The following is a 10,929-nucleotide window of genomic DNA, read 5'->3' as shown; positions in this document are numbered from 1 at the left end:
AAACAAGCTGCTGTTGGTTGCTCACAAAAAACTCAAATTTAGATTAATCCATAAAGAGCAAGTACTACCAACTGTGACCATTCCTCTTTAATCCTTAAGTTTGTTTATATTTTTCCTAGCAGTGGTTTTTAATTAACTACATATCTACTGAGACAACTTCATGCTAATATGGATCTCACAGTCAAGGTAACTTTCAGACCTATAAGGTCGTTGGCAAGACTTCAACATTGTATATCATAAGAAACATGCTCTGAGATACTTAAAATATCTTTCAATAAGTTTACTTTTCTTTTACCTCTAGTTAAATAAACTCTTTTCACAGCCTTACTACAATTTTTCAGTTCTTGAAGCCTAAACTAGATTAATACTACTAGGAGTTGCCATAGTATGACTCCCCATACTTTTACAGGTTTTATTCTGGTGTAGCATTTCGTGGTTGGTTGGATGGTTATCAGTTGTAATATAAATGGTTCATGGTGGAGTTCATGGAGTGGCATTCTGTTTTCCTTTTATACCCTTTTTACTCTCCATTTTCATAATTATTTCTTATGCTGTTTAAGCTTATGAGCCTTAACCCACTTAAATAATCCTCTGTATGGCACGGATTAGACATTCAGGTTATCTCTGTTAACTCCTTTACCTGGGTATCTTTTACTAGATGACAAAGTTTTAGTATTGAAAACTGTATTAAACTACTTTTTATTTATATTAAAACAAGTAGTATAGCATAAACTCTTACCTAATAATACACATTTTAAGAATATACAAGTTTTAAATTCATATTCTAAAAGACAACTTTTAAAAATCCCAACTTTCTCCTACTATGACACACTTCACATATTTTCTCTTGGTATCTTGTGTTTTTTTGTTGTTGTCTTTCCATCAATCTTTGAAACAGTAAATACTTAAACATAAACTATTCACTATAAAATCATCATTACTCAGATAAACCATAACTTTTACAGCTTTCAGTTTTGTTTGGTTACTGAGAAATAAATAGAAAATCATATCCTCTTTTTCAGGCTTTGTTAACAGTTCTTTCTTACATTTAATTATATATTACTTATATCCGATAGTAAGTCAAGGTTTTCAGCTATCACACGATGCATTGCATAACATTGTGTTCTGAACAGAGAAGCATCAATTTCACTCAGAACACAAGCTATATTTAAACAGGAAAATTAACAATTAACTTAGATAAATTTGTAATGGGTCTTTTCACACAGTTAAAAAGTCAGAACATTTTTTAGAATGAGGGGAACTTGTCTGTTATTTTTGTGTTATTAGTCTATGTTCTTTGAGTACATTATTATTGTATTTAAAAATTATTTAATGCGCTACTATCATTATCATAAAAACCTCTTACTTCAGGACGTGGGCTCCAGAGTCGAACCACAAATTCTATACCACTAGTTGCTAAAAGACAATGACTTGGATGAGGTTGTAAACAGTTGACAATAGAATCATCTCCTCTTAAGACACGGACAATGTTAGTAGTTTCTCTGTCCCATATGAAGAAAGATCCATCATCTGAGCCAGCTAAGATGTACTGTCCATGACTGTGGAATGTTTAAGAGAAACAAACTGTGGATATTTCTTAGAAAAATAAAGGAAATGTGTTACTTATAGAGGAATGTTTAGAATGTGAAATTTTAGTATCTTTGTTATCATTAGTATTTTTTTAACTGACTAACAAAATAAACTCATTTTTGAATGTAAGTAAACTGAAACCACAAAAAGTTTAAGTGGATGTAATAACATCTTAAAGAACAGATTTTCATTTTAAGAATGGTCTTTAATGTTTAAATGTATATTACTTTGTACTTATATGAGGTTTCCATGTCGAACAAACATTTGATCATAATTTTGTGTGTGTGAATTGATCACTCATGTAACACAGAACATACAAATTTCTATAGGTCTAGCAAACAAAATAGAAAAATATACACACATTTTAAAGTCCAGCTAATGAAATTCAGAGTATCTATAAATTAGGAATATAAATATAGTGTACTAAGAATATCTACACATATATTATTTTTAGCTAATGAAATGAAATAAAAGAATGTAACAAGTTACAGTAAACATCTAAATATCTTCAATTTTAGCTAATTAGAGAGAAAGAATTAATAGCTGACAAGTGAACTTTGCAAAATCAAACAACTAGCAATATGCCAAGTTAGAAGTGAACATCAGTAATTAATTGTTAGTATTAACTAACCATGCAAAACTTCTTATGTGCCATACTTAATTAATGAAACTTTACAGAAATGGCTAATAAAACAGAAACAAAATATTAACAAGAAAAATACATAATTAACCAACCACAAATAAAATTCACAAGTACCATATGTGGTTAAAGAAACAGCAGATCTTGCTGCAAGAATAAGAAAGCAACAAGAACTAATTTAAGCCTTACATTCAAAATTTCATTAAAGACCTTTACAATCAACGTGTGTGAATAAAATAAAGACTATAATATACGTTATGATTCAAAGATTTACCTCACCTAAGTTTCAAAGTTATTTATTTGAAAAAAAATATTTAAAAACAATTTCAAACTTCCATTTTTGTCATGTGACCCAATAGCTATGAAAATTGTCAAATTTCACACTTTTCATCTTGTTTATGATAAATCTAGTTGTGTAGATGTGCATCTATATATTAAGTACACTTACTTGCCCTACTGATATGTAATCTTCAAAGTTCTCTGGCTAAATGCAGTAGAAACAAGTAATAAATTTTGTCAACCTCTGACAGGTGCCATTGCTTACTTCTATGTATTTGCTTAAACTTTATAGCATACATGTATGTAGAGGTTACATACACATGTATACACTCAAAAAGAAATAACTCATTTTGTACTATAATCCAACAACAGTTATTTTGAAATTGGTGCACAGTTTTTCATCACAGGGTAGATATTACTGTCTGCACTATTGGCTGCTTCATCAGCAACAGCACTTATGGCTGTCTCTTAGCTAAATTTGTTATAGTCAGAGAAACAGTTAAATTGTACTTAAGTCTTACTTTCATCTCTTAGTTATGTATTATTTATATTTAAAATGCATAATTGAAAGGCTTATAGATTTTTCAAATACAATCATACTTTGCATCAGTTCTTGCTTAAGGTCTTGTGCTAGAAGAAAGTTTATTTTGCTAAATACTGCAAATATGCCCCAAGGGGACTGACTGTTGACCTGTAGCAAAAGGAGTAATAAAAGATAAACATCAGAAATTAACTATATGTGAAAAAAAAAAGATATTAAGATATGCATAAGATGCAATGAAGATATTTTATGATTATTCAATGAAGAGTTAAAATGTATGTACATACTCCTATTTCTTAATTTCATTGTATTGTACGCTGATAAGAGCAAGAGATAGTGTTTTGGTAAAGAAATTGTAAAATAAAATATAAATATTTACCTTAAAAAACCATTTTCATATTCATTTAGGAAGCTCTAGAGGTTATGCAAATGAAATATGAAATCTATAAGATGAAGTATTTTATACTTTAAAAGCATCTTGCACTTGAACTGTTTACAGTATGAGTGTAAATAACTACAACAGGTAAATTGTATTTTTAGTAAAAACACTTAATTAAAATAATTTCATTCTGTGTATGCAAGATACTTATAATCCTCATCAAAATCTTATAATTTTTTGAGAACATACATTAAGAAATCTCATAGTATGTATTGTTGCCCAAGTGAAATTCCCATTATAGAAATTTCTGGAAATTTAAAGGGTTAACAGAACAAGAAAGCACTAAAAAATAACAGATTACAAACAACACCCATATGAAGGAAAAGGAACACCTACAAAAGATCCAGTTAAGAGAAAAAAAAGATCAGTAATTAATACCTTACAGAAAACAATCATAGGAAACCTTTGTTTAGATAATATAATCCAAGCAAAAACAAAGAAATATCTGAAGTATTTGTTAATTATAATCATATTTCTCTGTTTACTCCATATTTTAGATTAATTAATAAAAGATTTTCAAGCTTTCTAAGACAAAGGACTTTTAAAAATTTAAAGTACAGAGTTAATTTAAAAGTTCAATTTTATAATTACTTTGGGAATAAAATTCACTTTTTTATGAACAGAAAATTCTTAAATAAAAATGATATGTTAGACTACTAAGTATAAAAAATATCTGAAATCATTAAACAATAACTTCAATAGAGGATCGACTGGAACAACACAATTTACAGTCATTAGAATGTACAGATATTTCAGTGAATCTTCCAAGGCTTCAAATGTAATTTAGACCTACAAATTGATGTGGTGATTCAAAATAGATGTCATCTTTGTTAATCCTAATCAACATTGTCTATTTTTGTTTACTACATTGTTACCAACAAATGAAAGTCTCAGGAACTTTATGTTCAAGTATTATTATGAGGGTTACAATGTTATAATATTTTATGATTGTCTACCACTAAACAAAATTATCCGAAGGTGTAAAAACTGTTATTGCCTACTAAAGAGATTTACACATTTAGATAATATAGTTACACAAAAGACTTTTACATTCCATATAATTGAGATTTTTTATTTGAACATTCTACCATTACAGTTTCTTCAGAACTTGTGCATAAAGGTGTTTCATGTACTAGCTCTGAAAAACCCACAAAAGTAAAGCAATTAAAATATAAGTTCTCTTACAATTGTCTTGAGTGTAAAAGTCATTCTCTTCTAACTTTATTATCAAAATACAATAATTTTCACCCTTTCTATAGATTTTGTTCACTATGTTTTAAAAAAGTTCAAATTTATATGGTAAAGTGCATATTTAACATACCTTCCAAAGAAATTAGCTTCTTTGATGTCTGTAGTTGTATTACAATGACCACAAAATCGAGATTCATAGTCATAAGCTGAAGCACGCCATATTTTTTCCTGCTCTGATAAAGAAGGTTTGCGATGACGGGGACTCATTCCATTCTCTGTAGAGCTGTGGGATTCCTGCTTGTTATCACCTCCTGTGTCTTCTGTTTCTGTGAAACCAAATTAACAGAAAAGTGTATAAATGGTCTGCCAATAAACTGGTAGCCCTAAAACAAAAGAATTGCTTAGTCAGAAAACATCAACTTCTTCCTCATTTCTTTATGCAATCATTAACTTATAGATTAGGGAAAACAGACTTTTTTTCAAAATGGCAATATTTTAATATGTGAAATTTCAATACTTAGGAAATATTTAATGGGGTCATTATTTCTGAATTCCTCAAATCAATGCAACAATATTATAAAATAACAGTACTTCCATCTCTTGCAAATTTTAAGGTTTTAACATGAATAAAGAAAGTCTTCATTGATTTTATTCGTACAATAAATAAAAAGCTCAATGACATACCCTTCCAGTCACATTTCCACCAAAGAGTAATAAATTATTTTAGACTGGTTTAGTTACAATCAACCAACTGAATACCTGTCATATAACTAAATGTTGATTAACATTACTTCTGAAAATTAAATCTCAATGTTTCATGATCATGATTTCTGAAAATTAATATTATGCTAACAATATATACATGTAGATATACAAACAAAGAATGTTTATCCTTTTTCTACTATTTCACAAAAACATTTCTTGTGTATATTTGGTTATCTATTTTAAGTTTTCCTTGATTAAAATTTTGACTTATATATATTTTATAATTATATATTTATATATTATATTATATAATATAATTATATATATTATATTATATAATTATATATATTATATTATATAATTATATATATTATATTATATAATTATATATATTGAACGTTGCAAAAAAAAAAAAAAGGTTTTCCAAGAAATACCCCTATGTGGTCAAATACCTGACCCTACATTTTATTACATTTTATGGTAAAAAGCAAAACATTTAATGGTGAAAGTTCAAATGTATAAAGATACAACTTTCCATAACAAATTCTTATAAACATTTAGACTAATTTTTTTTTTTTTAATCTCTTATCTAAGTTGAAAAGATATTTGTATTTGACATGGAAAGATGATGTTTATATGTAATATAATATGGTCTCCAGGACTTGTTTTGTTTCCAAATATTCAAAGAGCTTGATGTAAATATAATAAATATTTTTAAAAATAAACAAAAGAAACAAACATATAAAACCCAAACTCAACAGGAATTTAAATACAAGGTTTCCACATGTTGGGTGAGTGCTACAATAATCAACACCCAAGTCTTTATAATAGAACATTAACAAAGAATCCAAATTTCTAATGCATTTTAACACATTATTGGGTGTTTTTTTTCTACTATTGTAATATCTTGGTCTAAACCTGATGAATTGATAATTAATAAATATTATAAAAAATTGTCATTGGACTTGAGACAAATCACTGATCCAATTTGGATGTTACCAACAAAAGGAGTGTTGTGAACAGAAAATGGCTTTTATTAAACATGAGGATGCACTATATATCTTGTGGGAACACAATATGGTACTTATGAAGTAAATTAAATTTAGTAGCAATAACTTCTACTGGCTCACAGAGCTACAGGAAAAACATACATTTTGGGGTAGTTTGAGCCTCAGCTAGCCCTCTTACTATTACCCTTAACTGCAGACACAAATATTTTTATGCACAAATTTGATTACTAATAATATACTGAAAAGTTAAAAAAAATTATTAATGACCATACAACTGCTATTATAAAATATAATAGTTATTATTATTATACTTTATGCAAAAATGTGTTTCAAACATTATAGGCCTTTCACAACTATTATACATTAGACAATGTTTGTTGAGTTCAGTTCTTGCTAAACTTCAAGAAATAAAATGTGATCTATACCTTAATCAGTGGTAAATTAACTACTTTTTTGGTTTTTCAACCTGCAAGGTAGAGTTTTCACTAAAATCTAATATATTGACCTATGATATTCAGCGAGCAGATGACATGAATACATTGTCTGTAGACTCAAGAACTTATATACTTGTACAAAAAAAGATACAAGTTTTTAACTATAAGTCACATTTGAAATTGATTCCCTAATGTTCAGTGCTTACTATTTTATACATCTTGAAGACAGCCAGTTTCATGTTTTAAAATGCTAATGTATTTCTGTATAATATTTTCATGTACTTGTTCTCTTATCCATTTTCAGAATTTTAATTTTTAGACCAATTTTTTGCTAGCTAAGATGATTACACAAAATTCCAAGAAACTAAAGATGATGGTTGGTTGGAATTACTAAGAAAGTTTATTTGTGGCAAATGGAGTTAATTTTCTTGTTAATAATAGAGGGTAAAAATATTTGTGTATTAGGGAAACAAAGGGTATAAATTTGGTGAATGGTGTCAGATACTAGCCTCAGTACATATGGTAGATTAATCACTTTTAAAACAGATGAGAGTGAACCTCCAATAGACACTGGCAAATTATGAGATCACAAAAAGTAGGGAAGAAACAGGCTCCTGGGACAAGGGAGGTGAAGCAAAAAATGGAATTTCAATTCCCTCCAACAAAATCTGAAGAACCCAAATATTGATGGTGAAAGAACAACAGATTTTTTAATTTAATATTTTTAATAAAAATTGTCTGTGAAGATATGGAGTCAGAATGTTGCCTGTTCTGAGTGCAAAATGATTTGCATATTAAGATAAAAATACTTTTAATCATCTGAAAATTGTGAAATTTAATTCAAATAATCATTAAAACCTCCTAAATATTTATAAAATGTTTTACAAGTAAAACTTCATATTTTATCTGTTCCTTTCTCTACTCTAACACTACACATGTTCAGTCAATTTGACTAGCCTCATAATCACTAAAAAAATAAAAATATAAATTAACCTTTTTTCTCCCTAGAGTAACTGAAAGGTGCAATAAAAAACTACACTTGTTTATCATAACTTAAAACTCATAATATTACACATTTGTTTATACTTAAATTTTGTTTTATTGCCATTTCACTTGTGTATAACTAATAATCCCACCACACAAATTGTAAACCACTAAGAGAATGCATAAGTCACTGCATTTAATGACATAGTGCAGAAGTTGCTCATGAGCATATCTCATGAATAGTTATTATATTTTTCATTATCTTAGCTAATCTAACCTAATAAGTTTCTAATTTTTAAATTTTTGTTACTTTCATAGTAATAACTGAAGAATATACAAGAAAAACAAAAAAATAGAGAACTCATCTGTGTCGTCTCTTCTTTTTTCTTTTTTTGCTGTCAAGTGTTGATGAAAGTTAAGATTACTTTTTTATACTAATGGTACTAGTCAAATATGGTGTACTGGAATATAGTTTTGGAGTATTCATACTGGCACTTGTATACTTTAGTATGAAAAATTAAAGTATTTGAATTTGAATTTAATGACACAGTATTCATATTCAAATTCAATGGCAAACTGTTTATTAAATCATTTAATGGTTAGTTAATAATTAATAGTAAATGTCAACCCTTGTATTTATCAAACTTAGAGACACATCCACAGTGTGTTAATTTCTCTTTCAGTACAAGATTCATTCCCATGGGAACTAAGTTTGTACTGAAAGAAAAATCAATACTTTTCAGTATAAAAAACAACATAATATAATACATGATTTGCAAGATGAGTACCTTAGATTTCCATTGGTTAAAAATAATATAGTAATAAACATAAAAGAAAACTATTGACAAATCCTGAAAAAAGTATGTGACAGGTGATTGTGACAAGAGGGTTCTGATTTTCTATTTGAATGGCTATGTAACCAAATAAAATTGAAGGCTATGAAAATTGAGTTTTGCCTGAGAAATGACAATATTATAATGGGTAATTTAGGTTAAATTTCACTAATATGAACAATGTAAATTATAAACTAAATTTCTCATGTGTGTTAAATTACATTTTTTTATTACATTCATTTATTCAGTATTATATGTTTATTTTTCCTACAGTTAAACTAAATTTCTCATGTTTTGAGCTATGTATTCATAATTTTTGTTTATTATTATTCTTTTTATATTATTTTTATTATATATTTTATTCTACATAATATAACTGAGATATGCATTTGTATTTCTAGCATGATCATGAGGCAGAACTACAGAAGCCTACATATGGCTCTGGTACATCCACCTTGGTGCAGCAGGCTACAGTACCAGCATACTGCATGAAATTAACTAAGTACAAGTCTACAAACTCTTGTCAGAAGCATATCACTAACAAACTTGTCAATTTTACTGCCAGTACTCTGCAACCTTTCTCAGTCGTTGAATCAAAATATTTTCAAGATTTAACATCAGTTATGGATTCTTGGTATGTTCTTCCCAGCCACAAGCATCTGTCCACAGTGTTGATCAAGAACAAGTTTCATGAAGTCCAACAAAAAGTCATCTCTCTAATGCAACTTGTAGAAAATATCAATATCACTGAAGGTATATGGAGTAGCAGACAAATGCACAACATTCTTAGAACACTGGTCATTTTATAATTGACTGGAAAATGCAAACATTCATGCTGGCATGTTGGCATTTCAAGAGACATCACAAATTTGATAACACTGCAGTTCAATATGAAATAATAAATCTGTTTAACATCAACAAGGTGTCATATATGACATCTGATAACACATACAACATAATCTGCTTGCCTGGATTTGAACCACAAACACTACCTAGTACAAAAGATGGTAATAGCTCATCTACAGATAGTGACTCAGAAAATGAACTTTTGGATGAATCTAAATCAGCAAACAGTGTATTTAAATTTCTGCCTCAACTTAATTTTGCTTATTTCACACACTACAACTTGTAGTCATGGGTAGCATAAAAAAGTTGGACCATGATAAAGGTAATTTCCAAAACATCAGCCACTGTACCCTACATTCGAAAATTAATGTGAGTAACTGATCTACTCGAGGGAGAGGTCACAGTGCAGTTGGTTACACCAATATGATGGAACTTGGATAATAAAGTGACTAAGTCTTTATTGATGATTCCTCAGGAGCAGTTGAATAATCAAAATACTTGTACAAGGAAACTCATTTTTCAAAACTGAACTGTGCTTACAGATTTGGTAAAATACTAACATGTTTGAAGAAGTAACAAGATTTACCCAAGGTCAGAACATTGTTATTTTCAGTTATGGAATACCATGTGTTTATGGGCTGATGACTGAATTTAAAAACATCCAATTTAGATATAATTTTAATCTTGTGTTCCCACTGAAAAAAATCTGTTAATTCCCAGCTGACTCGTTGTGAGCAACAAAGCATCTTCTGCTAAGCTATAGCACTGGATTCCAGGTTTACACATGACAAGTGTTTCACTAGACCTATGGTCTATGAATCCAATTATATGCTCCTGCAGAAAGAATACTAACATGCATAAAGCAAGTAATGTCCAATAACTATAATAATTTATTTGGTTTTCTAATTATACAATAATAACTACTAAATATTTAATTAAGCTTGTGAGAGAAATATCATGAGAGATATTTTCAAACTGGAGGCAAAATATACAATACTACTGAAAACAATGTAATATGTCACTTGATAGATTAATGCTTTGGTTTTCTATTGGCTAGGAATAATATAGAATAAAATTTAAGATACACCACACAGGTAATTTGTGAATGACAGGATGTAACTGGTGGGCATGGCAAGCAAGTCTGATTTTTTAGTTTATGACTCCATAAACAAATAAGATTAAAGGCTATAAATTTATGCTTTGCCTTAGTAATACCCGTATTATAATGAGTAATCTACATAAAACTACAAACAGAGATGGTAAATATAAATTAAAGAAGGAAAATCTAGAGAACAAATCTCACAATTCTCATATTAGAGGTGATTTAGTTTTTTAAATATTTCCTCATAAAATTAAGAGCTTAATACATACATAACATTAAAATTCAATTCATCAACTACATTTTGACAAGTTTATTGAAAACAATGATAATAAAAT

At 28.6% G+C, this 10,929-nt stretch overlaps 1 protein-coding gene across 4 annotated transcripts in view; it reads right to left on the bottom strand.

The window, feature by feature from the left end:
* Nucleotides 1–10,929, bottom strand: part of LOC143239341 (WD and tetratricopeptide repeats protein 1-like) — a 78,783-nt gene that overhangs the window by 4,046 nt on the left and 63,808 nt on the right. For 2 of the 4 annotated variants that reach the window (XR_013021130.1, XR_013021131.1), the window contains exons 14-15: nt 4,811–5,006; nt 1,367–1,596 (exon numbers count right to left, since the gene is read on the bottom strand). Coding sequence is in view for 2 of the 4 variants with exons in the window: in XM_076480328.1 (XP_076336443.1) it covers nt 1,367–1,559; nt 4,811–5,006 (389 nt within the window). In the remaining 2 variants the exon portion in view is untranslated. The remainder of the gene's footprint in view (nt 1–1,366; nt 1,597–4,810; nt 5,007–10,929) is intronic. The other 2 variants (XM_076480328.1, XM_076480329.1) reach the window with 1 other exon arrangement.

The sequence above is a fragment of the Tachypleus tridentatus genome, chromosome 13, assembly GCF_004210375.1.
Source record: "Tachypleus tridentatus isolate NWPU-2018 chromosome 13, ASM421037v1, whole genome shotgun sequence".
In the NCBI taxonomy this organism is placed as follows: domain Eukaryota; kingdom Metazoa; phylum Arthropoda; class Merostomata; order Xiphosura; family Limulidae; genus Tachypleus; species Tachypleus tridentatus.
Note: the sequence above shows the minus strand (reverse complement) of the source record. Positions and strands in the feature narration are given on the sequence as shown.